This window comes from Neoarius graeffei, chromosome 3, assembly GCF_027579695.1.
Source record: "Neoarius graeffei isolate fNeoGra1 chromosome 3, fNeoGra1.pri, whole genome shotgun sequence".
Lineage (NCBI taxonomy): Eukaryota > Metazoa > Chordata > Actinopteri > Siluriformes > Ariidae > Neoarius > Neoarius graeffei.
In genome coordinates, this window is record NC_083571.1 from 87,923,184 (window position 1) to 87,950,976 (window position 27,793).

The 27,793-nt window shown below is 41.8% G+C and overlaps 2 protein-coding genes across 2 annotated transcripts in view; one reads left to right on the plus strand and one right to left on the minus strand.

Annotated features, from left to right (window-relative positions):
* Positions 1 to 3,336, plus strand: part of dhcr24 (24-dehydrocholesterol reductase) — a 35,560-nt gene extending 32,224 nt beyond the window's left edge. Inside the window, exon 9 of the mRNA XM_060916076.1 lies at positions 61 to 3,336. Within this exon, the coding sequence (XP_060772059.1) occupies positions 61 to 214 (154 nt within the window). The 3' untranslated portion in view covers positions 215 to 3,336. The remainder of the gene's footprint in view (positions 1 to 60) is intronic.
* Positions 3,337 to 3,468: 132 nt separating this feature from the next.
* On the minus strand, positions 3,469 to 27,793 carry LOC132882622 (ciliary microtubule-associated protein 2-like). The gene is made up of 9 exons (XM_060915709.1): positions 27,744 to 27,793; positions 27,546 to 27,633; positions 27,076 to 27,195; positions 26,735 to 26,872; positions 12,252 to 12,377; positions 10,505 to 10,678; positions 10,218 to 10,355; positions 9,756 to 9,886; positions 3,469 to 3,544 (listed from the first exon to the last, which is right to left on the minus strand). Exons 1-9 carry the CDS (start codon positions 27,791 to 27,793, stop codon positions 3,469 to 3,471), a joined length of 1,041 nt encoding a protein of 346 aa, XP_060771692.1.

Consider the following 27,793-nt stretch of genomic DNA (forward strand, 5'->3'; position numbering starts at 1 on the left):
ACATTGCGTTTTGGTGTACAGTTGATCCTTTTCATTAACATACTTCCGTTCCTTCTCTAGTTTCCAGATGCTTTATGCAGATGTGTACATGGAACGACAAGAATTCTGGGAAATGTTTGATGGTGCGCTGTATCATAAGCTACGGAAGGATCTGGACTGTGAGCAGGCATTTCCTGAAGTGTACAACAAAATCTGCAAAGCTGCAAGACATTAAATTCAGTCCTGATCGAAATACAGGAAAAAGAGAAAATGGAATTTAAAAAAAAAAATTATAATCTCATAAAATGTCAACCAGCTATAGGCAATATTACCAGCTATCTTTTTTTAAACTGGATTTTTAATACATACACTTGAGCCTTCTTACATTTAAATATGCACTCACCGGCGACTTTAATAGGAACTTGTTCTTGATTCTAAGATTCCTGTTCTTGGCTGCAGGAGTGGATCCCAGTGTGGTCTTCTGCTGTTGTATGGTGAGATGCTTTTCTGCTCACCATGGTTGTAAAGAGTGATTGATTATATGAGTCGCTATTTCCTTCCTGGCAGCTCGAACCAATCTGGCCATTTTCCTCTGACCTCTCTTATCAACAAGGCGTTTGTTTCCACCCATAGAACTGTCGCTCACTCAATGTTTTTTGTTTTTCGCACCATTCTATGTAAACTCTAGAGACTGTTGTGTGAGAAAACCCCAGGAGATCAGCAGTTTCTGAAATACTCAAACCAGTCCATCTGGCACAGTGAAAGTCACACTTTAAGATCACAATTTTTCCCATTCTGATGTTTGAAGTAAACATTAACTGAAGCTCTTGATTTTGTATCTGCATGATTTGATGCATTGCGCTGCTGTCAGGGGATTGGCTGATTCAAGAACTGCACAAAACAACAGGTATATTGGTGTTTCCTAATAAAGTGGCTGGTGAGTGTATTTTCAGCAAACAATATAAATAAAGGGAACATCAGTAACCGGTGTATTCGACACCTAATATTGTCCTCTATCTAAAGGTACCTTATTTTTACGGCATAGATATATTTTGTCTGTGAAATTGTTTTAATGCTGATTTCCCTAGTGACGTTCTCATACTAAATCTGCCTTCAAGCTTTCAAAACAAATTGTTATCCAAGTTATTCTTACACTACCATTCAGAAGTTTGGGATCACTTTGAAATGTCCTTATTTTTGAAAGAAAAACACTCTTCTTTTCAATGAAGATCACTTTAAACTAATCAGAAATGCACTCTATACATTGCTAATGTGGTAAATGACTATTCTAGCTGCAAATGTCTGGTTTTTGGTGCAATATCTCCATAGGTGTATAGAGATCTTGCAGTCACGTGACCGGAAAGTACACAACCCCCATCTTGTCGGTCAAAAACACCGCTGAATACTGCTGCACTCGTGTACAGAATGGATCAATTTCAACCGACGGACTACACGGCTCATTTTTCTAATGAACAGATAACTAGATGTATGTCTAAAATAAATGATCTACAGATTTGTGACCCTTATGGCTTACCGGACGGAGTTTTCACGACCGGATTTTGAACTGCCAGCGGAATACCCGGACGTGTATGATTACCTCATCAACTTTCTCTCGCTGTTCAGTGGTGAAGCACTGCGTGCTTAGAAATCTCTGGACAGTTTTCTTTACAGAAATTCAGGATTTGTCAGCGACTCAGATGTGGCATCTTGTAAACAAGAAAATAATCCTCATTGGATGGGTAAGTCACTTAAGTATTGAGTATAGCACTGACCAGCCGATTATAGAATAGAATAAGGTAATTCCAAATCGTCCGTCTTGTTTACATGGATCTGGCATTGGAGAGGTAGAGGCTTAGCAGTGGAGGTTTGAGTAGCTGTTTTCTGAGCTTAGTCAACAGGCCGGCTCTGCCTGTAGCCTCGCTTTTGCTTCTGCTCCCGGCGCCGCCTCCTTCGCTTTGCTTCCAATAACAATCCACGGAGACCTCGCTGTCTCGTCCGGAATGTTTTTCTTTTTTTTTTTCTCGTCCGGAATGTTGTGCATGCGATGGAAATCGCTACAAACCGTCATTTTCTGCTGGAAACCAATGTCCAGTAAGTCCATACGGTTGTAGTGGATATTGAAGTCCGGTACAGACGAACAACACGCAAAAATACACACAAAAAACATAAACGTGCACAGGTAGGGAGAGCTTGTAGCCGCAGCCGTTGTAGTAGAATTGTATATAGTAGGGTTTTCCAGAAGAAAAGGTAGAAGTAAAAGCAGAAGTAGAACCAGAAGTAGAAGGCGGAATATGGCGTTTGACCGACACGATGGCGTCTGTCACAATCTGGATCGGCTGTGACGTCACATGCAAGTGCTCCATAGAGGCCCATTTCCAGCAACTATCACTTCAGTGTTCTAATGGTACAATGTGTTTGCTCATTGCCTCAGAAGGCTAATGGATGATTAGAAAACCCTTGTACAATCATGTTAGCACAGCTGAAAACAGTTGAGCTCTTTAGAGAAGCTATAAAACTGACCTTCCTTTGAGCAGATTGAGTTTCTGGAGCATCACATTTGTGGGGTTGATTAAATGCTCAAAATGGCCAGAAAAATGTCTTGACTATATTTTCTATTCATTTTACAACTTATGGTGGTAAATAAAAGTGTGACTTTTCATGGAAAACACAAAATTGTCTGGGTGACCCCAAACTTTTGAACGGTAGTGTATATATCAATACACAACTGTATAAGGCACAACTTTTATAACTCATCTCAACAGGTATTGCTTTTCCACAAGTGCCACCTATAAACCTTTCATAAAGTATTTTTTTTCTCTTACAAATGAGCAAAAGACAAAATACAGACTGCCAGTGTGTCTTTAAATTATTCTAAAACGCACACACGCACAAACCTGTGTATGAATATGCTGCTTCCACTATATCACCACTTAAAAATACCACTTGAAGAAATGCACATTAATTCCTTTAAGCCTTATAGCTGTAGACTCTATTTTATTTTTTTTCCTCCACAATCACCATCATTTTCTAGAAGCTCCGAAGTAGACCGGGATTTTATTGTTGGTTTTAGATTGTGGCCTTCTTGTAATATTGTGTTTGCTGCTTCGTGTTCACAACTGTTTTTGTGTCCTTCCTTGGTACGTACGGTACAAAAGGTGTTTCTTTGTGCATGTGAACATTAGTGATCTTTAATTTTCCAGTTTCAGGACTGAGCTGTCATAAGGTTTCTGGGTTCATTGTCAGTAGCCCAGATAAATTTCATCATTTAATCAAGTTGCATTTCTGTTTTAAGGGCTGTGGGATGTGTGTGTGTGTGCGTGTTTGTGTATATGGTGCAATAAAATTCCAATCTGTCAACAGTTTGGCATGAGTTTAATTCAGTGGAACATACAAATGGCAGAAGCATGTGGATATATCGTGTGGTAGAAATAAATGCCTTTAAAATCTAAAATACTGGCTCTTTAAGCCCAACTGCCTTGGACTTCTTGCTCATTTAAAGTGGCCCTCAGGTTGCAAGAGGAATGATGATCTGTCCAAAGGAACGTTCATAGGCCTGAGTCGCTCCCTAATAAATAATAATAAAACCCCTCATATTACAATACAGACAGTACATCACATTTACTTTTTGTACACAATGTGAACAAAATTTATGTTGACTTTCAGTAGTTATTAGGAATAGACAAGTTTATATACACAATAATGGCCAAAAGTATGTGGACATCTGACCGTTACACATTTATTTTATCCATCCATCCATTATCCGTAACTGCTTATCCTGTGGGGGGTCGCGAGCAAGCTGGAGCTTATCCCAGCTGACTATGGGCGAGAGGTGGGGTACACCCTGAACAAGTCACCAGGTCATCACAGGGCTGACACATTGAGACAAACAACCATTCACACTCTCATTCACACCTACAGTCAATTTAGAGCCACCAATTAGCCTAACCTGCATGTCTTTGAACTGTGGGGGAAACCGGAGCACCCGGAGGAAACCCACACAGACACAGGGAGAACATGCAAACTCCGCACAGAAAGGCCAGGCTGAAATTTGAAGAAGAAGCCTTTATTTGTCACATGCACACTCAAGCACAGTGAAATTCATCCTCTGCATTTAACCCATCTGAAGCAGTGAACACACGCACACACCCAGAGCAGTGCCCGGGGAGCAGCTAGGGGTTAGGTACCTTGCTCAAGGGCACTTCAACCCAAGGCCGCCCCATGTTAACCTAACTGCATGTCTTTGAACTGTGGGGGGAAACTGGAGCACCCGGAGGAAACCCACGCAGACACGGGGAGAACATGCAAACTCCACACAGAAAGGCCCCCGCTGGCCGCGAACCCAGAACCTTCTTGCTGTGAGGCAACAGTGCTAACCACTACACCACCGTGCCACCCATATTTTATTTTATTTTATTTTATTTTATTTATCTCTCCTTTATTTTACCAGGAAAGTCCCATTGCGATACAATATCTCTTCTTCCAGGGAGTCCTGGCCAAGATGGCAGCAAATAAAATAAAAAGTTTCATAAACATACAGTGCACAAACAGAGACAGGCAACATTAACACAGACTAAAACAGACAGAGACATACGGGAGTCAGTGACTAAAATGAACCATGGAAAAGATAAAAAAGACACTTATTTGAAACAATGACACTGTTCTATGTGAACTGAGTTTAAGAGATTTTTTAAACACATTCATCGAAGCCAAGGAATCCAAATTTAGAATGTTTTGCAGCTCATTCCAATCGTGTGGTGCATATGAACAAAAGGCAGATTTTCCCAGTTCTGTCCATGTGGTTGGAGACTGAAGGAGAAGTTTGACTGATGAGCGAGTAGTGTACGCCGTAGTGTGAAGTGTCAGTAGACTGCAAAATGTACTGAGGTAATTTGCCCATTAAAGCTTTTGCAATAAAATCTAAGATGTGTTATTGCGGTAGCACCAGTTACAAACCTCCAAGCAGAATGATAAACAACATCCAGTTTCTTCAAATAGAATAAAGATGCATGCATGTACAGTGCCTTGCAAAAGTATTCATACCCCTTGAACTTTTTCACATTTTTCCACCTTACAACCACAAACTTAAAAGTTTTTTATTGAGATTTTATGTGATAGACCAACATAGAGTACCACATAATTGTGAAGTGAAACGAAAATGATAAATGGTCTTCAAAATTTTAAACAAATAAAAATCTGAAAAATGTGATGTGCATTAGTATTCAGCCCCCTGTACTCTGATACCTCTAAATACAATCCAGTGCAATCAATTGCCTTCAGAAGTCATCTAATTAGTTAATAGAGTCCTACTGTGTGCAACTTACTCTCAGCATAAATACACTTGTTCTGTGAAGGCCTCAGTGGTTTGTTAGAGAACACTGAAGAACAAACAGCATCATGAAGACCAAAGAACTCACCAGACAGGTCAGGGATAAAGTTCTGGGGAAGTTTAAAGCAGGGTTAGGTTATAAAAAAATATCCCAAGCTCTGAACATCTCAAGAAGCACTGTTCAATCCATCATTCAAAAATGGAAAAAGTATGGCACAACTGCAAACCTACCAAGACATGGCCGTCCACCTAAACTGACAGAGCGAGCAAGGAGAGCACTGGTCAGAGAAGCAGCCAAGAGGCCCATGATCACTCTGGAGGAGCTGCAGAAATCCACAGCTCAGGTGGGGGAATATGTGCACAGGACAACTATAAGTCGTACACTCCACAAATCTGGCCTTTTTGGAAGAATGGCAAGAAGAAAGCCATTGTTGAAAGACAGGCATAAGAAGCCATGTAGGGGACACAGCAAACATGTGGAAGAAGGTGCTTTGGTCAGATGAGACCAAAGTTGAACTTTTTGGCCTAAATGCAAAGCGCTATGTGTGGCGGAAAACTAACACTGCTCATCACCCTGCACACACCATCCCCACTGTGAAACATGGTGGTGGCAGCATCATGCTATGGGGATGCTTTTCTTCAGCAGGGACAGGGAAGCTGGTCAGAGTTGATGGGAAGAGGGATGGAGCTAAATACAGGGCAATCCTGGAAGAAAACCTGCTGGAGGCTGCAAAAGACTTGAGACTGGGAAGGAGATTCACCTTCCAGCAAGACAATGACCTTAAACATAGAGTTTAAGTTACAGCCAGAGCTACAATGGAATGGTTTACACTGTAAAAAAAGAATAGTCGAGAATACTTGAAATTTCAAGGCAACAGTCTGCATTAAGAATTTTATGTTTTGCCAACGATGTATGCCCATGATAATCCAAACTATGATAACACTGTTATCTTTATTAAGAATTCTTAATTAAGTCAATTTTCAATTCCTCATTCTGCCAACATAGATTTCTCTTTTTGCTGAACAGTAGCATTCACAGTAGTACAAAAAGGCAATTGAGGTTCTCACAATTTTTGGGGGGGCCTTTTTTTTACCTTTATTTGGATAGGACAGTGTAGAGACAGATCAGGAAATGACCTCAGGTCAGAATCGAACCCGGGTCCCCGGACTTATGGTATGGCGCCTTATCCACCTGAGCCACAACAACATGATCTTCAACCGGAGAGAGAACCACATTGCCCAGCCCTTGCATTTGGGAGAGGAAACCCCGTGTCTTGGTCATTAAGAGCATGTGCTGAATAAACACCTGTGGCAATTATGTATTTTCAATTCAGATTATTCACTGTTGTATATTTACACATCATTGAGGTGCACCCTATCAGTTTGATGTGGATTTTTCTGTTCGTTAATAATTATTCATGTTTTCTTGTCCATTCAATTGTGAATATGGAATTACTTGAACAAAGCATAATTCTATTTTTTAGAATTATCCACATCAAGAAAAATCCACATCAAACTGATAGGGTGCACCTCAATGATGTGTAAATATACAATAGTGAATAATCTGAATTGAAAATACATAATTGTCACAGGTGTTTATTCAGCGCATGCTCTGAATGACCAAGACACGTGGTTTCCTCTCCCAAATGCATAGGCTGGGCAATGTGGTTCTCTCTCGGGTTAAAGTTCATGTTGTCGTGGCTCAGGTGGATAAGGCGCCATACCATAAATCCGGGGGCCTGGGTTTGATTTCGACCTGAGGTCATTTCCTGATCCCTGTCTCTACACTGTCCTATCCAAATAAAGGTGAAAAAAGCCCCCCCAAAAATTGTGATAACCTCAATTGCCTTTTGTACTACTGTGAATGCCACTGTTCAGCAAAAAGAGAAATCTATGTTGGCAGAATGAGGAATTGAAAATTTACTTAATTAAGAATTCTTAATAAAGATAACAGTGTTATCATAATTTGGATTATCATGGTCACATCGTTGGCAAAACATAAAATTATTAATGCAGACTGTTGCCTTGAAATTTCAAGTATTCTCAACTATTCTTTTTTACAGTGTAGATCAAAGAATATTCATGTGTTAGAATGGCCCAGTCAAAGTCCAGACCTAAATCCCATTGAGCATCTGTGGCAAGACTTGAAAATTGCTGTTCACAGACGCTCTCCATCCAATCTGGCTGAGCTTGAGCTATTTTGCAAAGAAGAATGGGCAAAAATTTCAGTGTCTAGATGTGCAAAGCTGGTAGAGACATACCACAAAAGACTTGCAGCTGTAATTGCAGCAAAAGGTGGCTCTACAAAGTATTGACGCAGGGGGGCTGAATACTAATGCACATCACATTTTTCTGATTTTTATTTGTTTAAAATTTTGAAGACCATTTATCATTTTCATTTCACTTCACAATTATGTGCTACTCTGTGTTGGTCTATCACATAAAATCTCAACAAAAAATTTTTAAGTTTGTGGTTGTAAGGTGGAAAAATGTGAAAAAGTTCAAGGGGTATGAATACTTTTGCAAGGCACTGTATATTACATCACCATAATCTAATACTGATAGGAAAGTACTCTGAACTAATCTTTTTCCAGCAGTAAAAGGAAAACATTTCTTTAAACGAAAATAAAAAACCTAGCTTCGGTCGGTGTTTTTTTTTTAAAAGACTCTCTATATGGACTCCAGAGGATAACTTCTTGTCAAGCCAGATGCCAAGGTATTTATAAGAGGTTATATGTGCTTGTTGAACATCCAATTCCAGATTTAGTTTAGCTTTGCTGTTATAATAATCTCCACTCCTCTGGGAAGGCTTTCCACTCGATTTTGGAGCGTGGCTGTGGAAATATTTGCTCATTCAACCATCAGAATATTAGTGAGGTCAGGTACTGATATTGGTGAGGAGGCCTGGGGTGCAGTCAGTGTTCAGCTCACTGAACCTCGAGTTGAGTCACTAAACCTCGAGCTGAGTCCAGTCTCAAGTCCCCAGTGTTCAAGTCCAAGTCACTGAAAAAATTTTTGAGTCAAGTCCACTATTGAGCCGAGCTGAGTCCGAGTCGAGTCCGAGAACAAGACTCCAACTCCACCATTTGACGGTGCTGTTGCTGTCTTTATGTGAAAGTGTCTCTGCTACTGTGTTGGACTAATATTACTGCTCGACTGCCCCATTTTAGTTAATAGGATACAGATAAAAAGCTTGTTCATCGCTCAGCAAGCCCCGCCCACTATCAACAGAGCAAATAACATAGCGTGTCACTTCCTTCTCTGGGTGGAGTCTTGTCAAACAACGATTGAAGTTCGAGGTTGTCCCCGTCTTCTCCTCGATAGTTCTTCTACATATGGAACACACAGCAGTGCATTTTTTTCCCACTGCACGAGAAGTCTGTATAAGCAAAGTGGACAATCCTAGGGGCTTCTCTCCAGGCATTTTAGCACCATTAACATTAGTTTGTTCCTGAACATTATGTATGAACAGGTGAATGTGCATTCTCTTGCACAAAATTAGTATAAAAATTAATGTAGGTATAAACATCTCATCTCATTATCTCTAGCCGCTTTATCCTTCTACAGGGTCGCAGGCAAGCTGGAGCCTATCCCAGCTGACTACGGGCGAAAGGCGGGGTACACCCTGGACAAGTCGTCAGCTCATCACAGGGCTGACACATAGACACAGACAACCATTCACACTCACATTCACGGTCAATTTAGAGTCACCAGTTAACCTAACCTGCATGTCTTTGGACTGTGGGGGAAACTGGAGCACCCGGAGGAAACCCACGCAGACATGGGGAGAACATGCAAACTCCACACAGAAAGGCCCTCGCCGGCCCCAGGGCTCGAACCCAGGACCTTCTTGCTGTGAGGCGACAGCGCTAACCACTACATCACCATGCCGCCCCCAGGTATAAACATCTTATGCCAAATTATTATGGCATGTTACAAAAAATAAAGAAAAAAATCCGAGTCCTCGTCTCCAATTTACAAGTCTGAATGCAGTTAATGCACAAGTCCGAGTCCAAGTCAAGTCACAAGTCCTTAAAATTAGGGCACGAGTCGGACTCGAGTACTACAAGCCTACTTCTACATCAACCTTGGCAAGCCATGTCTTCATGGAGCTTGCATTGTGCACAGGGGCCTTGTCATGCTGGAACAGGTTTAGGCTGCTTAGTTCCAGTGAAGGGTAATTGTAATGCTATGGCATGCAGAGACATCCTGTACAATTGTGTGCTTCCAACTTTGAGTCGCATATGGGTGTGATAGTCAGGTGTCTCCACACTTTTAGTTATGTAGTGTATTTAGAATGAGATTAATTACTTATTGAATACATTTGAATGTCTGAAAGCTTTTTAAAGACATTTCTTAATTTTTTTGCTCGGCCACATCTAAGAAACTAACAACTCCATCTAGATCTGGAAGTGAATGCATGCTTTGAGTAATGTATAGTTTTTCTTACTGGTTGAACTTGGCTCTTTCAGGGCAGTGTAGGTAGCGCTGGGTGCCAGATATAAATGATGATCTATGACTATTTTTATTCTTGTTCTGATTTGACTCTGTTATGTTGTAGCGACCAGGCCCGACTGGATTCTGTAGGAAAAATAAAAAAATAAAAATCACGACTCCATATTATTACATCACATTCCATATTATGCAAAAAAACCTTCTTAATAACTTTTTTAAGTCTCTAAATACCTCTTTCTAAAAATCTGAACATTGAAAGTTTAGATCCATAAATAATTTTACTCTATGGTAATTGCTTATACACGGAACGAATCAAAATATTTTATATCATACTGTGTTTTTGGAGATATTTATATCATATATAAATGCCCTCAACACTATTTGTTGTATATGCATGTCAAGACAAACTATCTATGCATTTGCTTTTGTTGTTGTATCAATGTGTTGTGGACCTCACATGGTTTTTATTCATCAGCATCTCTGTCTTCTTGCTCATTCGTGGGGCAGTGGAGAGGAAAGGGGCTTGTTTGCCACTTTTTGATCGATACTTGAGAGTGATAGGAATAATATCATACCAACCTGGGCCAGGAGATGACTGACAGGGAAAGAGTCAATGAATGAGGGATTAAAAGTTTTAATGCACAAGGACTGAGCTTACTCATGCACATTACATCATTGTAAGTGAGACTGAAGGTAGCAGGGATTAAGGCTGTGTAGATGTTGTTACATGTGTGCTATATGTACCGCAGTCTGTGGGCACTGAGACAAGGTACATAGGTAGATTCTCTCAGTAGGGATGGCAGGGTATTGCTCCCGACTTCCAAACACCCCATGTTTCTTCTTCTCAGGCTTCTGCAGCTCTTCACCAAACTTGGGCAACTCCTTGGGATACGTACCTGGGTCTGGATTCACCCATTTCTGCACAGAATATTCATGCTGCTTTAAATTGGCTATACATACAGTGTCTTGAAAAAGTATTCATCCCCCTTGGTGTTTGTCCTGTTTTGTCACATTACGTACAAGCTGGAATTAAAATTGATTTTTGGAGGGTTAGCACCATTTGATTTACACAACATGCCTACAGCTTTAAAGGCGCAAATTGTTGTTTTATTGTGACACAAACAATAATTAAGATGAAAAAACAGAAATCTGGAGTGTGCATAGGTATTCACTCTCTTTCATATGAAACCCCTAAATAAGAGCTGGTCCAATCAATTCATTTCATAAGTCACATAATTAGTTGATTAAGATCTACCTGTGTGCAATCAAAGTGTTACATGATTTGTCACATGATGTCTGTATAAATCAACCTGTTCTGGAAGGACCCTGACTCTGCAACACTACTAAGCAAGCAACATGAAAACCAAGGAGCCTCCAAACAGGTCAGAGACAAAGTTGTGGAGAAGTATAGATCAGGGTTGGGTTATAAAAAAAAAATATCCCAAACTTGGAATATCCCACGGAGTGCCATTAAATCCATTATAGTAAAATGGAAGGAACATGGCACCACTACAAACCTGACAAGAGAAGGCCGCCCACCAAAACTCACAGACCGGGCAAGAAGAGCATTAATTAGAGATGCAACAAAGACACCAAATATAACACTGAAGGAGCTGCAAAGATCCACAGCGGAGATGGGAGTATCTGTCCATAGGACCACTTTAAGCCGTACACTCCACAGAGTGGGGCTTTATGGAAGAGTGGCCAGAAAAAAGTCATTGATTTAAGAAAAAAAAACACGTTTGGAGTTTGCCCAACATCATGTGGCAGACTCCCCAAACACATGAAAGAAGATTCTCTGGTCAGATGAGACTAAAATTGAACTTTTTGGCCATCATGGGAAATGCCATGTGTGGCGCAAACCCAACACCCTGAGAACACCATTCCTACAGTGAAGCATGGTGGTGGCAGCATCATGCTGTGTGGATGTTTTTCATCTGCAGGGACAGGAAAGCTGGTCAGGACTGAAGGAAAGAATCTGTGGCAAAACTTAAAGATTGCTGTACACCAACGCAACCCATCTAACTTGAAGGAGTTGGAGCAGTGTTGCCTTGAGGAATGGGCAAAAATCCCAGTGGCTAGATGTGCTAAGCTAATAGAAACATACCCCAAGAGACTTGCAGCTGTAATTGCAGCAAAAGGTGGCTCTACAAAGTATTGACTTTGGGGGTGTGAATACCTATGCACACTCCAGATTTTTTTCATCTTAATTATTGCTTGTGTCACAATAAAATAACAATTTGCACCTTTAAAATGATAGACTTCTTGTGTAAATCAAATGGTGCCCCCCCCCCAAAAAAAAAAAAAAAAACCAATTTTAATTCCACCTTGTAATGCAACAAAACAGGACAAACACCAAGGGGGATGAATACTTTTGCAAGGAACTGTACATTTGCTTTTGCATAGTTTTTTTTTTTTTAATTAAAAACTATTTTAGTACACAGAAGTTTTGTGGTGATGGGACTTTAGTTTTGACAAAAGTGGTGCGTACAGGAGCAGTGAAGAGGTTTCCATTACCAGTGGACAGGTCATACGGGTTCCTTTTACTGACTCTGCAACTCAGCATCAGCTCAGTGAAGCTTTTCAGATTGTATGTACCTGGACCTAAGCCACTGTCCTGCATATTTGGAAAAACACAAACAGAAAACAAGCTGAGGTTTTAAATGTACATATTGCGCATGCATACAATATTTGTTGTCTGTCAACTCAAGAGTCTACAATTTCACTGAACAGCTTTCACACTGTTCACACAGTCACATGACAGATAGCAGTAAGTACAGAGGAGGTGAACTTGTTGTTTATGTGAATGATAGATGGTGTAACCCCAGACACCTATTGGTCAGTGCACAGGTTTGTAATCTGAATGTTGTTGCCATGACAGAGCAGAAACATTCTGTGGTTAGTAAAGTAATGACAGGCCATCCTAATGCATTCATAGCGACCTCTGGAGATTAAAGCTCGACTGCCTTTCAGATTTTTCAAGTGTAGATCATAACAAGAATTTTCCCAGACGCCCAAATATTTTTGTTTAGTGGACCGAAAGCTCCTGAATCCGAAGCACAGACTTCCAATTTTATTATTTTTTTAAATAGAACAACTGATGAATTTAGGGCCTTGTGGCCCTAAACTCTCCACTATTTTATCCTGTTTCACCATGACCCAGTTCAAGATACTACATCATGCATCACATGGTGGGCTTTCCCTGTTCACGCAAGGCATTGTGGGATATGTAATGGAAACTTCTAATAAATGTGGGTGGTAAAAGAGAGCAACTGGACTTGCTTGAAGATTCTTGAAGACGTTTCACCTCTCATCCGAAAGGCTTCTTCAGTTCTGTCTGACTAATAGGGAGTATCAGGTATTTATCCTCTCATGGATGAAAAGCTCATCTAAGGTGTCACTGACTACATTTACATGCACATCCAAATCGAGCTGCTGTCGGTAATCGAGCTGAAGGTCCCAGCAGGGTGCCAGAGAAATCCAATCCTACATGCACACAATGAAATCGGGCTATTGTGTGAGGTGCATTGTGCACCCGAGCCACAGGTGGCGCAACACGCCCCATCGTGTTGGTACACTTCCGGTTGTCGTCATGAAGAAGAGCTATTCAAGAGTGTAAACAAAGTTATCAGTTCCGTGTTCTCCATTGCGCGTTTTTCTCCCGTCCATGAATTTTAATATATTCAACTCCTTAAGCTGAATGAGCATGAACTCTGTCTCCTCATTGCTCCAGAAGTGCACGTTTCTGCTTGCCTGTGGCAGTGGGGGCGTGGTCAAACGCCGGTCTGTGACAGGAGGGCGGAGCCAGGGAAGGTGAGTGGCAGAATCACTTCACCTGACGGTAATTAACCTGTGTTTGTGTGTCTTCCCAGTAACCGCGCCCTATTTAAGGAGGCAGAGGGAGAGCAGAGGGGAGAGCTCATCCCGGGACTAGAACAAAACGCGCGCGTGTGTGTGTTTTTCTCTCAAGAATAAAAGTAGGCTGTTAAACTGAAAAGTCTGACAATAAAAAGCCTATTAGTACCAGAAGCTTTGTCCTGCCGTCCTCTGTGCTCCACCCACACTTCAGAGAGCTCTACATCGCCATTTTCTCTTCTTCGTTTGTTCCTCCTGACCTCTTCTGCTGCTCGCTACTACTGTTGTCATGCCGACCGAGGCTGTTGTGTTTCCTGCTTGTGGTCTCGTCACTCGTCACTTACGGAAGTAGCTCGACAACTAGCTCGATAGGGTATACATGCACAAAGTAGCTCGGCAGAAATCGCATAAACTAGGTCGTGTAGCTCAATTCCGAGAAATCAAGTTCGGTTCAATTTCAGCCGAATTAAGGTGTATACATGGCATTTTGAACTTCGATTTCAGTCGAGCAATGGCAGAAATTCGATTCTCTCTATGTGCATGTAAACATAGTGATTGAGTCATCCTGTTGGTGTGGGTCACTGGGGGCTGGATGTGAACGGCCTCGAGAATCGTTAGGATGATCAATGGATTGCCCGTTAAGGTGATCAATGGAATGCTGATTCTCTCTGTCCTCCTGTGAGTCACTGAAAACAGCTGGGTTTTGGTGTGCATTCAGTTGTCTGGGAAGTGTGCCAAGGACTGCATTGTAGATGGCTGATAAATGATGTCTTAAGGCCAATTTATGCTGACAACGCATTCCTTGCAGATGGCATCGCAGATGGTGTCTGCGTAGCCCCCCACCCTTTGCAGACGCTCTGCGCGCACCTCCCAAAAATTGTGACCACTGCAGAAGCCTCGCAGACAGCGTCGCATACAAGAGGGCTCTGATTGGTCCACTCTACATCCGCTGTACATGCACTTCCGCTTCCCTACTTTCCCGATTTGGTTTGTTTTCACTACCGCCATTTTTAAAAACACGAGCGAAGATGGAGCAGCACGAAGAGCGGTTGATCGAGGAAGTACGTACATCTATACAACTCCAGTTCTAGTCATTATAAGTAACCGGAGGATAAACACTCCACTAACCACACCCACCAACTACTCCTAGTGATTTCGCGACTTTGCGCCCCCTTGCGTTGTGGTGGTGAATAACATCGCGCATGCCTATTACTCCCCGCTCAACGATAAATTACAACTGTCTGCGAAAAGCTATCTGCGAAAGCCTTGTCGCAAGAGCATGCAGAGGCCCTTAGACCCCCACCTCTGTTCAGTGATGGCCATTCCAGGTTGACAAAAATGGCTTCTTTAACTCCTCGCTGACTGAGGCCCTGTCCACACGGCAACGGATTCAGGTGAATCCGATAAAATTGTTTATCGTTTTGGCCTGGCGTCCACACGGCACCGGTGTTTTGGGTGCCCCAAAACGAAATCTTTTGAGAACCGGTTCCAGAGTGAAAAAATCTGGCAACGGAGCCGTTGCGAAGTCGTCTGGATGAGTAGAACGGATTTGTTTACGATGACGTCACAACCACATGTGTTTCACACCAGGTAGAAGTGTAACGAACTCGATGTGAGTTGTCAACAAATCCTATAACTTGGTTCATGAAACACGCTTACAAAATATTTTCACTGTGAATGTTTATTGTGTAATTGTGCAAAGTGAGAGAGAGAGAGAGAGAGAGAGAGAGTGAGAGAATAGCCCTTAGGGCAGAGTCAATCCCGACAGCAAAAATAGGGGAAAAAAAGGAGCGATCTCACCTCTTCAGATGTTGGTTTAAGTCTGACAATACATTCCTCAAAAAGGGCGTAGAAGAACAAAGTAATCCATCAACGTGTAGCATTCAATTTATTCGGGACCATAAAAGAATTCTGGAGGATATCAGAATGTTGGCGTACCGGCTTCCATCTACCCCTGTTCATTCCTCTTTCCGCGTCTCCATTCAAAAAACGAGCACGTGATTTAAAGGGACTATATCCATAGGATAGGGAGTGAGAAAGTGTGTGCGTGTGACAGTGACAGGGATAGTCACTGTGTGCATGCGCAGTTATGCGCACGTGTCTACTTCTATTGTTCTGGTGTCTCCGATGGGACCGTCTTACAGCGCACGTAGTGGTGTGGCATGTGTATTGCATCGTTTTCAGCAAGCGTTGTGTTGCCATATGAACCTGATATTTTACTGATCCATTGCCCATGTGGACGCGATATTTTTAAAAAAATCTCGTTGCCGTTGTCGTGTGGATGTAGCCTGAGAATCTTCACAGACAAACTTCTAATAAACACTTCAGAATGCTTAGCAGTTGTCTTTTCAGTTATTTATTATAGTAGATCTTATAAAACAGAGATATAAAACAGGAAAAGGAAAGAAGAAGAAGAAGAAGAAGAAGAAGAAGACACCACCTCAGGTGATGCCGAGAGTGCACACTCTGAGTTGTGTCTTAGTGGCTGTTATCTATTATACTCTAAAGGCATTCGCTTACTGCTCGCGTCTTCACGTGATTGGCTCGAGGCTTTCCATCGAAGCTAAACATCGGTTCTTTGTTAGAGCATGCACCTGATGTGCTCTGAGATGCGCAGCCTGCTTATCACCAGCTGAAGTCGCCAAGGACACAGAAAGGCGATTACAGCTTGTGGAAGAACAACTTTTCTCAGTACACTAGGCCACTTGAGCTCAACACACAGAAACACAGAGAATAGGAATGTTCATTCACTAAATTTCCTTCACAGATACAAATTTGAAACAGGAGAGAAAAATGGAGGACATGAGTGTGCAAATGAAACGTGAAAGACCGACTACAGTAACGGAAAGTGAGAAGAAAAGATATGTTGCGAAGGAAAAGAAACACAGGACCAAACTAATAAATATCGGTGGTCAGCGAGCACCTCGGTGTGATCAGCTGTTCGTTTAGTGACAGAATGATGGAACTGTCAGTGCACGGTCAAAGGTAAACCTGTAGATGGCAGTAATGCAACACTGTGGATGCCAGCTGCTGTAAAACCCAAAAGAAGAAGGTGGTGGTAAACCTGCACATGCGCACACAGACTTCCTCTGTCTGCTTGACTGTGCAAAGTGAGCGATTTCATGCATATTATTTGCTAGGGAATCCCCTCAAATTAAATAACTTCCCAGCCACAGAATGGCCTGATATTTTGTGAGATATTACAGAAATAAACATATATCACAATGACCAAATTTCAGAGGGAACTAAATTTCACTGATGTTATGAACTCAAAAGCCCATCTCACTTTAAAGGGTACCCATAGTGAAAAATAAACATAGGCTAGACATACTACACATTTTGCACAAATGCATTTTCTCCCTTGTATTATCACACTGTGTTGCATAAAGCAGTACTTTAAAATTCTTTTTATATTCCTGCTTACTCAAGGCTGCAGCCATATTGCCGTTTTGTGGGCGGTGTCTGACGTAGTATCGTTGATAGGTTTTCTGTATCTTGATTGGCCCACTGCTCCTGACACCGCGATGTATCCAGGTGTGCAGAACATTGTTGAAAAATAGCAGAATAATAAATGTGATGATGATAAGGGAAAACATTTTTCTGTGTTCCACTGCCGACAACCGAGCAACGTAAATAGCTTGCTAAACAGTGGCTGCATAACTTGGGAACAGGTCACACTTTAGAAACACTCTCTGGTAGAAATTCTGTTGTTTGTGAGGACCATTTTGAGCCCGATTGCATTGAAATGAATCTACAGGCTCAGCTCTTGGGCAATGCAGGTTGCGTTAGACTCAAACCTGATGCTGATTCCAACACCGTCCACAGAAAAGGGATTCAGGCCATGCAAGCTGATTAACTAGAATAGTATAGACATTCAAAGCTTATATATATATATATATATATATATATATATGTATATATATATATATATACACAGTGGTGCTTGAAAGTTTGTGAACCCTTTAGAATTTTCAATATTTCTGCATAAATATGACCTAAAACATCATCAGATTTTCACACAAGTCCTAAAAGTAGATAAAGAGAACCCAGTTAAACAAATGAGACAAAAATATTATACTTGGTCATTTATTTATTGAGGAAAATGATCCAATATTACATATCTGTGAGTGGCAAAAGTATGTGAACCTCTAGGATTAGCAGTTAATTTGAAGGTGAAATTAGAGTCAGGTGTTTTCAATCAATGGGATGACAATCAGGTGTGAGTGGGCACCCTGTTTTATTTAAAGAACAGGGATCTATCAAAGTCTGATCTTCACAACACATGTTTGTGGAAGTGTATCATGGCATGAACAAAGGAGATTTCTGAGGACCTCAGAAAAAGTGTTGTTGATGCTTATCAGGCTGGAAAAGGTTACAAAATCATCTCTAAAGAGTTTGGACTCCACCAATCCACAGTCAGACAGATTGTGTACAAATGGAGGAAATTCAAGACCATTGTTACCCTCCCCAGGAGTGGCCGACCAACAAAGATCACTCCAAGATCAAGGCGTGTAATAGTCGGCGAGGTCACAAAGGACCCCAGGGTAACTTCTAAGCAACTGAAGGCCTCTCTCACATTGGCTAATGTTAACGTTCATGAGTCCACCATCAGGAGAACACTGAACAACAATGGTGTGCATGGCAGGGTTGCAAGGAGAAAGCCACTGCCCTCCAGAAAGAACATTAGCAAACTGCAGACAAGCAGTAAAGATCACGTGGACAAGCCAGAAGGCTATTGGAAAAAGGTTTTGTAGATGGATGAGACCAAAATAGAACTTTTTGGTTTAAATGAGAAGTGTTATGTTTGGAGAAAGGAAAACACTGCATTCCAGCATAAGAACCTTATCCCATCTGTGAAACATAGTGGTAGTAGTATCATGGGTTGGGCCTGTTTCGCTGCATCTGGGCCAGGACGGCTTGCCATCATTGATGGAACAATGAATTCTGAATTATACCAGCGAATTCTAAAGGAAAATGTCAGGACATCTGTCCATGAACTGAATCTCAAGAGAAGGTGGGTCATGCAGCAAGACAATGACCCTAAGCACACAAGTCGTTCTACCAAAGAATGGTTAAGGAAGAATAAAGTTAATGTTTTGGAATGGCCAAGTCAAAGTCCTGACCTTAATCCAATCGAAATGTTGTGGAAGGACCTGAAGCGAGCAGTTCATGTGAGGAAACCCACCAACATCCCAGAGTTGAAGCTGTTCTATACAAAGGAATGGGCTAAAATTCCTCCAAGCCGGTGTGCAGGACTGATCAACAGTTACCGCAAACGTTTAGTTGCAGTTATTGCTGCACAAGGGGGTCACATCAGATGCTGAAAGCAAAGGTTCACATACTTTTGCCACTCACAGATATGTAATATTGGATCATTTTCCTCAATAAATAAATGACCAAGTATAATATTTTTGTCTCATTTGTTTAACTGGGTTCTCTTTATCTAGTTTTAGGACTTGTGTGAAAACCTGATGATGTTTTAGTCATATTTATGCAGAAATATTGAAAAGTCTAAAGGGTTCACAAACTTTCAAGCACCACTATATATATATATATATATATGGGCGGCACAGTGGTGTAGTGGTTAGCGCTGTCACCTCACAGCAAGAAGGTCCGGGTTCGAGCCCCGTGGCCGGCGAATTTAAGTTTAAGTATAAGCTTGTACTTGGACTTTTCTATATACTTTTCAGTATAAGCCAAGTATACTTATATATAACTTTATTAAGCATATCTCTGATAAGTAAATAAAAAGTAAACTGAAAGCATACTCTCTTATTTTTAGTTTAAAAGAAGTATACTAGAAGCACACTTGAATAAACTTCTTTTTTGTAAGGGTTTATATGGTCTAAATATAGGCTAGTGACGGCTCAAAGCCGAGTGTGAGTTTATAGTGGAGTAGAGCGGAATGCAGAGCACTGGACAGCACAGTTTGTATCTTTATTTACGTAAGATAGATGGGTTTTTATCCAGGACTTATTTTTAATTTACTTTTTAAAAAATAATATGGGATTATTTACTAACACATTTTATACTCCTCAGGAATGCAACGTTTGGCAGTGCCTAAATATATATATCTCATCTCATTATCTCTAGCCGCTTTATCCTGTTCTACAGGGTCGCAGGCAAGCTGGAGCCTATCCCAGCTGACTACAGGCGAAAGGCGGGGTACACCCTGGACAAGTCGCCAGGTCATCACAGGGCTGACACATAGACACAGACAACCATTCACACTCACATTCACACCTACGGTCAATTTAGAGTCACCAGTTAACCTAACCTGCATGTCTTTGGACTGTGGGGGAAACCGGAGCACCCGGAGGAAACCCACGCGGACACGGGGAAAACATGCAAACTCCACACAGAAAGGCCCTCGTCGGCCACGGGGCTCGAACCCGGACCTTCTTGCTGTGAGGCGACAGTGCTAACCACTACACCACCGTGCCGCCCAGACTGAAATGTGAATTCACAAAATGAACACGCCATCATGGTGGTTTAACGTTAAGCTAGCTAGTCAGTGAAGCTCCACCTGATGCTAGCAAACTCTTTTCAAACTCGAAATCATATTGGGTAGCTAATGCTACTAGAAAAGAAAGATTTGTACATTCTGTTTATTTGGCAAGATTATGCTAAAACATATTTCTGAAAGAACTTCAGATAAGTTAACATTATTCATGTTAGCATAACTCCATTTTTACATGCTAACTAACAGTGTCCAAGTTAACTCGCTATGTGTTAACATTAGCCGTGGACAAGGCTATGGCAACTTGGCGGGTAAATCCATAGAAAGTCATTTGACTAACCAGACTGCATAGCTATTGCAACATTATCACTAACTCTAAAAGCACAGACAACTTTGTTGCAAGCTTTCTCTTGGAAACTGCTTTCTCTGCAGGTTGGATGGCGAGTTTTTGTAGGCTGTGATGTGGTTCATTTTTGACAAACAAAGCAAACATTTAAAATGAAACAAATCTTTAGTCCTTTCAAAACACTGAAACATGGGTTCTGGGCATGGCCATGAGTGCGTGCATTCCCCAGAAGAATCACCTCCTTCCATTCTGCCATCAATGGATTGTGTTTAAATAATGCTGCTGAGAAATCATTGAACTTGATTTTATACAGTCGATGGACATGATGTGACCCTAGTGATTACTGATAGACTGTCTCAGTGTCATCTGCGGAAAAAAACAATCACGTTTTAGAAAAGAAAAGAAAAAACATCCACTTTCAAAGCCACTTCATAGTAACGAGTAATGAGGACCTTGATAGAAATGTAGTGGAGTGAAAATACTATATTTGTCTTTCAAATGTAGTGAAGTTAAAGTCATAAATTTCCACAAAAAAAATACTCAAGTAAAGTACAGATACTTAAAAAGTGTACTTAAGTACAGTACTCAAGTAAATGGACTTCATTACTGTCCAACTCTGCACTTGACACACTTTTCACACGTGCACCAGATAGCTGCCAAACCCTTTTTCCTGCCTTCTCAACTTTGCGGTTGCAAGGCACCACCAATTTCATCCTTAGAATCACCTGATGATTTGCTGCCAAAATAATTTCCCAGATAGTCCTTTTTCCAAGGTTCATACAGATATCTGGTTTCTCTGCTATCCATACTGACTTGAAGATAACTTTTTCATCTGAATAAATCCAGGCTAACAAGTATGTTTACATCAGCTACACTTAACTTTCGGTACCTGTCTGTCAACAACTTTACGTCACATCCTGGACGTCATATTGGTTGCCCATGTGTAATAAAACTTGATGTGCTTTTTGGACTTTTAAGCTTATGATAGTTAACCGGGTGGCTGTACTTGTGTGCAATGTTATAATTTAGGCTTGTACTATTGATATTGATCATGTTTGAATGCTGAAACCCTTTAACATCAGGACAGTGAAGAAACAGAAAAAGAAGGCTGAAGGGGTGCTGCAGGATGGACTTGAGGAAACAGACTCGGATATACTTTATGAGTCTTATATCATGAAGACACTGAGGAACTTAGCAACTGTATAACAGACTACATCAACTTCTGTCTGGAAAATCTGATTAGCACAATGATAGAGTGCTGTTTCCCCAGTAACAAACTGTGGATCACAAAGGATCTGAAGACCCTGCTGAACAGGAAGAAGAGGGCTTTCAGAGTGTGTGATAAGGAGGAAATTAAGTGAGTTCAGTCAGAGCATAAACAATCGCTTCAGAAGGAGAAAGACAGTTACAGGGACACCGTAGGGGCTAAAGAAGGCAACTGGACTTGCTTGAAATCCTCTCATTCGAAAGGCTTCTTCAGTTCTGTCTGACTAGTGGGAGTTCCAGGTATTTATCCTCTAGTGGACCAAAAACAACCCTAAGGAGAGTCATTGAGGTCACATGGGTTGTTGACCCTCTCCATCATCCTGTAGGTGTTAGGGTCACTGGAGGCCGGGTGTGAACGGTGTTAGCAGCCTAGAGGGTTGTTAGGGTGATCTGTGGGTCGTTGGCTCTCTGTGCCATCATGTGAGTCATTGAAGTCAGCTGAGTCTTGGTGTGGATGTGTATTCAGTTTTTTGGGAAGTGCGCCAAGGACTGCATTGTAGGTGGCTGATAAGTGGTGTCTCAGACCACCTCCTCTGACTTCAATGACTCACGTGATGGCAGAGAGCGCCAACAACCCCTAGATCACCCTAACGACCCTCTAGGCTGCTTTATTCTCGGTCTTCTGAAACCAATACATGGTCAAAATTATATATACAGGGTCAAAAATATACATATACCCCCTTAGACTGTTAATTCAATGGTGATGAAAGTTCCAAAATGTCTTTTAATTTGCCAAACGTCAAGACCTCTTAATTTCCTGATCGTGATCATGATTGACAACAACTGGTTGCTTCTCTGTGCTAACATAAAAAGAGTTTGTTTGACATGTACAAGTGATGTAGCTACTTTGCCAATGTCTGGAAGAAGACCCAAACTGTCATCTTCAACTGAGAAGAAATTGGTTTGGATGGTCAGGAACAACCCAGAACACTGGTGTTCTAGCAGCTACCAGTTCATGGCAGGCCTGTGCCATGGTGCATGGCACAGGCCTGCCATGAACTGGTAGCTGCTAGAACACCAGTGTTACTGTCTAGAGTCAAGCAAGTTTTACATCTCTATGGATTGAGAGGCTACCATCTGAGAAGGAAGCCCTTGCTCCAAAATTGACACCTTCATGCTTGCCTAAAAGTTGTAGCTGACCACATGGACAAAGAAAAAGCCATCTCGAGAAAAGTTTTAGAAAGATTGAGTTGTTTGGCCACAATGACCAAAGGTATGTTTGGAGGAGTAAAGGTGAGGCATTCAACCCCTAGAACAATGTTCCAATGGTTAAGCATGGCAAAACAAAGTGGCTAGAATAATATATAAGGAGGACTTCAAACCATCAGCTAGATGGTTGAAACCTGGACACAGTTGGGCGTTCCAACAGGACAGTGACCCCAAACACATCAAATATGGTTGTAGAATGGATAAAGCAGGATAACATTAAGCTTTTGGAATGGTCTTCCCAATGGGCTGACCTCAACTCTATTGAACATAAGTGAACTGTGCTTAAAAGTCAGGTCCATGCCAGGAAACACACAAATTTAATTGAACTCTACCAATTCTTCCAAGAAGTGTGGTCAAATATCCAACCAGAATTCTGACAGAAGTTTGTTGATGGCTACCTAAAGTGAAACTTTCTAAGGGACATTTAACCAAATATTAGGTGTGTTGTATGTATATTTTGATCCTGAATGTATAATTTTGGGTGGCATGGTGGTGTAGTGGTTAGTACTGTCTCCTCACAGCAAGAAGTTTCTGGGTTTGAGCCCAGTGGCCGTCGGGGGCCTTTCTGTGTGGAGTTTGCATGTTCTCCCCTTGCCTGCGTGGGTTTCCTCTGGGTGCTCCAATTTCCCCCATTGGTGGCTCTAATGCCGCTTTTCCACTACAAACGCGGCTGAGTCGGGCTGAGCCGTGCCGTGCTGAGTTGGGCTGAGTCGAGCTGAGTGGGGCTATTGGAGTTGCATTTCGACTACAACCGTGCTGAACCGTGCTGGCTGGAAGTGGGTGGACACATTGGGTGGAGTTAGCGAAAGTGGGTGGACGTCACGTGATGTCGTTAAGCAGCGCAAACAGTGACATCAGTGATCTTTTAAGCGGTAGTCTCACAACCCGAATAGTAAACAATAAACATGGAGGACATGGAGTCGTTAGTGTTGCTGGTCTTGGTGCTGTGGCTTGTTGTCACCGACAACGCCAACAGATACTGGCAAGAGAGTATAGATGAGGCGAGGCGCATAAGGCTTCAGAAATTCTCGTAATTCGTAATTCTTCTTCTTCCGGGTTTACGGTGTTTACAGATCCCAGTGTGCTCGCGGGGCGTGTGTGGGCATGTGAGGACACTCCTCCTCACCAATCAGTGCACAGGGGAGTGTCTGCTCACGCCCCCAGCCTCACTCGGCTCGCTTTGGCTTGCTTCAGCCCCACTCCAAAACGGTGCGAGTTTTAGGGGCTAAGCAGGGCTGAAGCGAGCCGAGTCGTGCTGTTCTTTGGTAGTCGAAACGCGAGCCGTGTCGGGCTGAAGTGAGCTGAAGCGAGCTGAAGTGAGCTGAAAAAGGGTAGTGGAAAAGGGCCATAAATTGACCGTAGGTGTGAATGTGAGTGTGAATGGTTGTTTGTCTCTGTGTCACTGGCGGCTCGTTAATAGGGGCGATTTGGGCGACGCACTCCCAAACAGGGAGGGAGATTTTTTTTTTTATCTACTCTACCACGGCAACAGTAATGTCATTGTCCAATCAGGCTAAGGTTGCGCCTGGTGTAGCCACGCCCTTTTGGGGCGATTTCTGTCAGGTTCAGATTTGTCCCAAAATCTCCCATTGACACTAATGGTACGTACGTTTTTTTCGAAAATCACGCTCCCAATGCATTTTCTATTAGGTTTTATGTGCTCGCACAAGCAGCGTGCTTACGTCATACGCCTGTTGCGCCGCGCAAGTGTTGCCAGATTGGTTTTAAGTGCATTTTGGCGGGTTTTGAACATAATTTTGGGCTGGAAAACGCAACTTGCACAGGAAATGTGTGAACATTCTATGAAGAAGATGGCGAGTGTTGAGTGCAACAATACGATAGCGTCTCTGAAAGAAGTTCCCTTTAGTCGTTGTACCAATGAGGAGAAAACGGCAATCAAACAGCTAGGACCTCCTAGACCGAATTTAAACATCAAGCAAGTGTCTACGAAGGGGGAGAAGACCTACTCAAGAGGTTTTAACAAGAACTGGTACCACCGGAAAACTTGGCTAGCTGGCTGTGATGTAGTCAATGCTCGTTTTTGCTACCCTTGCGTTCTCTTCCACCCTGGAAGTAGCACAGCAGACGGTACAGTGATATCTGATATTTGAATTTACTAGGCAAAAGTTGTTTTTGTGTGTGTGTGTGTGTGTGTGTGTGTGTGTGTGTTTTACCAATGGCAGTTTAACATTGCCATGTTTTTGTTTTACCAATGGCAGTTTAACATTGCCATGCTTGGAATATTTCAGTAGCCTCAAGTTCTCTCTGACTTGGTGTAAATTAAGCATATTTTCAGTTTTTATATATTGTACAGTATATGTGTTCATTGGAGCCAGCAGCAACTTACCTTTTTTCCAACTTGTTAAGCCAAGTTGCACTGACTACAAAACCTTGTGTAACCTTGTGTGTGTATATAGCTAAATAACTAAAGCCTTTTGTGTTCATTGGCATGCTTGTAATACTTTAAATTTCCTCTTAAGGCATGGCTTTCTGGAGGAATTCTTGGGGAAAAAAAACTGCAGAATTTATTTAGAATTATTTGTTGTTAAAATCGTGCAATTCCATATAAAAAAACCCACATAATTAAGCTGCACATGTTTGTTTGATGGTTATGCTTTTCTTCATCTTTTTCAAAACTTAAATAAACACTTGTTTTGGATTTATATCCTGCCACTTTAATTACATTCTTTAGAATTGAAGAAATTAGAATATGTTTATAATTAAGAATTTGTGTCTACTTATTATACAATACTGGAATAATATGAGAAAATAAATGAGTAATGTAATATTAATTGATTGTGATGCCAGATGTTTTGCTTTGAAGGCTTCACAATGAATCTTCCTTAGTTTTAGCCTGGCAAGCCAGACTAAATGTGAATATTTGCCACTCGTAGGCAAAAATATTTTTGGCCGCTAGGCGGGTGGGTCTCATCTCATCTCATTATCTGTAGCCGCTTTATCCTTCTACAGGGTCGCAGGCAAGCTGGAGCCTATCCCAGCTGACTATGGGCGAAAGGCAGGGTACACCCTGGACAAGTCGCCAGGTCATCACAGGGCTGACACATAGACACAGACAACCATTCACACTCACATCTACGGTCAATTTAGAGTCACCAGTTAACCTAACCTGCATGTCTTTGGACTGTGGGGGAAACCGGAGCACCCGGAGGAAACCCACGCGGACACGGGGAGAACATGCAAACTCCACACAGAAAGGCCCTCGCCGGCCCCGGGGCTCGAACCCAGGACCTTCTTGCTGTGAGGCGACAGCGCTAACCACTACACCACCATGCTGCCCGCGGGTGGGTCTAGTTTACTAAACTACCTTAGTTTGCCACCTTTAACTTGTTCAGTGTTGCCACCTAGTGGAGAGAAGAGATATTGTCTGTATTGATATCTGAATTTACCAGGCAAAAACAAGTTCGGCCAATTGATTTGGTACCTAGGTCAATTTACTTCAGTCCTGTGGACATTCACGGTCCGTGTAGACATAACGGGGGAAAATTGCCCCCCCTGAAAAAAAAATTCAGGAGCCGCCACTGCTCTGTGTGTCAGTCCTGCAATGACCTGGCAACTTGTCCAGGGTGTACCCTTCCTCTTGCCCATAGTCAGCTGGGATAGGCTCCAGCTTGCCTGCAACGCTGCACATGATAAGCGGTTACAGATAATGAAATAATTGAAAGCCCAATATTACCCTGATATTCATATCCATGATGAGTGTATGTAAATGTCTGACCACAAATCTATCTATCTATCTATCTATCTATCTATCTATCTATCTATCTATCTATCTATCTATCTATCATGAATGACAATACAAAATTATTTGAATATTTACCACAGTTTTTGTCTCAAAGCGATGCTTATTGGCATGGCCCATGGAGGGACAGGTCCCCACAGGCATTCTCTTCTTCTCCTCCAGTGCTGCTGAAGGGATTCCCCCTTTACCATAAGCACCTGGTCCTGGGGTAGAGCTCTGGAAGCCATACAAAATAAGGCATATTTGTACCTTCATATTGTACATATATTCACATTTATTATTCTGAATCATTCATGATTCATGTTTATATTCATGAGTTTTTTTTATTCTTGGACACAGCATGAGTTAATGAAGAGCCTTCGGCGGCTTTCTGACTCAGATGGAAATAATTTGTTCCCCTCTAGTGGCAAGGTGTGTACCTGGCAGTCTTTAAAACGCTTTGCTCTGGTCTCACAAATTCCTCTCAAGCTGCCAGGTTTCTTTTCCAGTTCCTCAATGAAACTAGTGATCTTGTATGTGCCTGGACCAACCAGGGTTTTCTGAACATGGCATAAAATACAAGGAACACTGATTAGACATGGAACATATATGGGAAGCTAAACTTGTATACAAACCTATATGTTTTGCACTGGAAACACTAAGTCTTTGAGTTGTACACAGTAGAAATAACTGTTTAATGTCATGGATTTACAACATCATTCAGAGTAAGATAGAGTGACATGCAGGTGCATAAACACAGCAACTAATAGGTGCTTAACCTTGTATGAATGGCTAAATGAGGCAATTATGTGATGGCCTACTGATTAGGTTACAGAGTCTGAACATTTATGCTAACAAAATAAACTGGCAATTGACTCTTAGAATAAGCAACTGTCTGTTTGTTGTTCACCATATCACTGATTGCGTTCTTGCAGTAGGGGATCTGAGTGTATGGTGCCACTCTGTTGTTCTCAGGATAGACTCCAGACATATCAAACCTGGAATTTAAAAAAAAAAATGCCTTGTCTATGTACTGAAAAGCCTGATAACAATACTTTACTATTAGACTTTAATAGAACAAACATACAGTATATTTAGTTGAATTTACCTGGCTGTTTTGGTTCCGAAAGGGGCCTCTTGAAACCTTATTTCTTCCAT

What these genes read in the sequence shown, in the direction of transcription:
- LOC132882622 (XM_060915709.1), bottom strand. Translation starts at nt 27,793, where the DNA reads ATGGAAGAAATAAGGTTTCAAGAGGCCCCTTTCGGAACCAAAACAGCC. An exon ending in AGAACGCAATCAGTGATATG is followed by an intron (nt 27,196 to 27,545) that starts GTGAACAACAAA and finishes TGCCATGTTCAG; the next exon opens with AAAACCCTGGTTGGTCCAGG. An exon ending in GCTTTGAGACAAAAACTGTG is followed by an intron (nt 12,378 to 26,734) that starts GTAAATATTCAA and finishes CCAAATATGCAG; the next exon opens with GACAGTGGCTTAGGTCCAGG.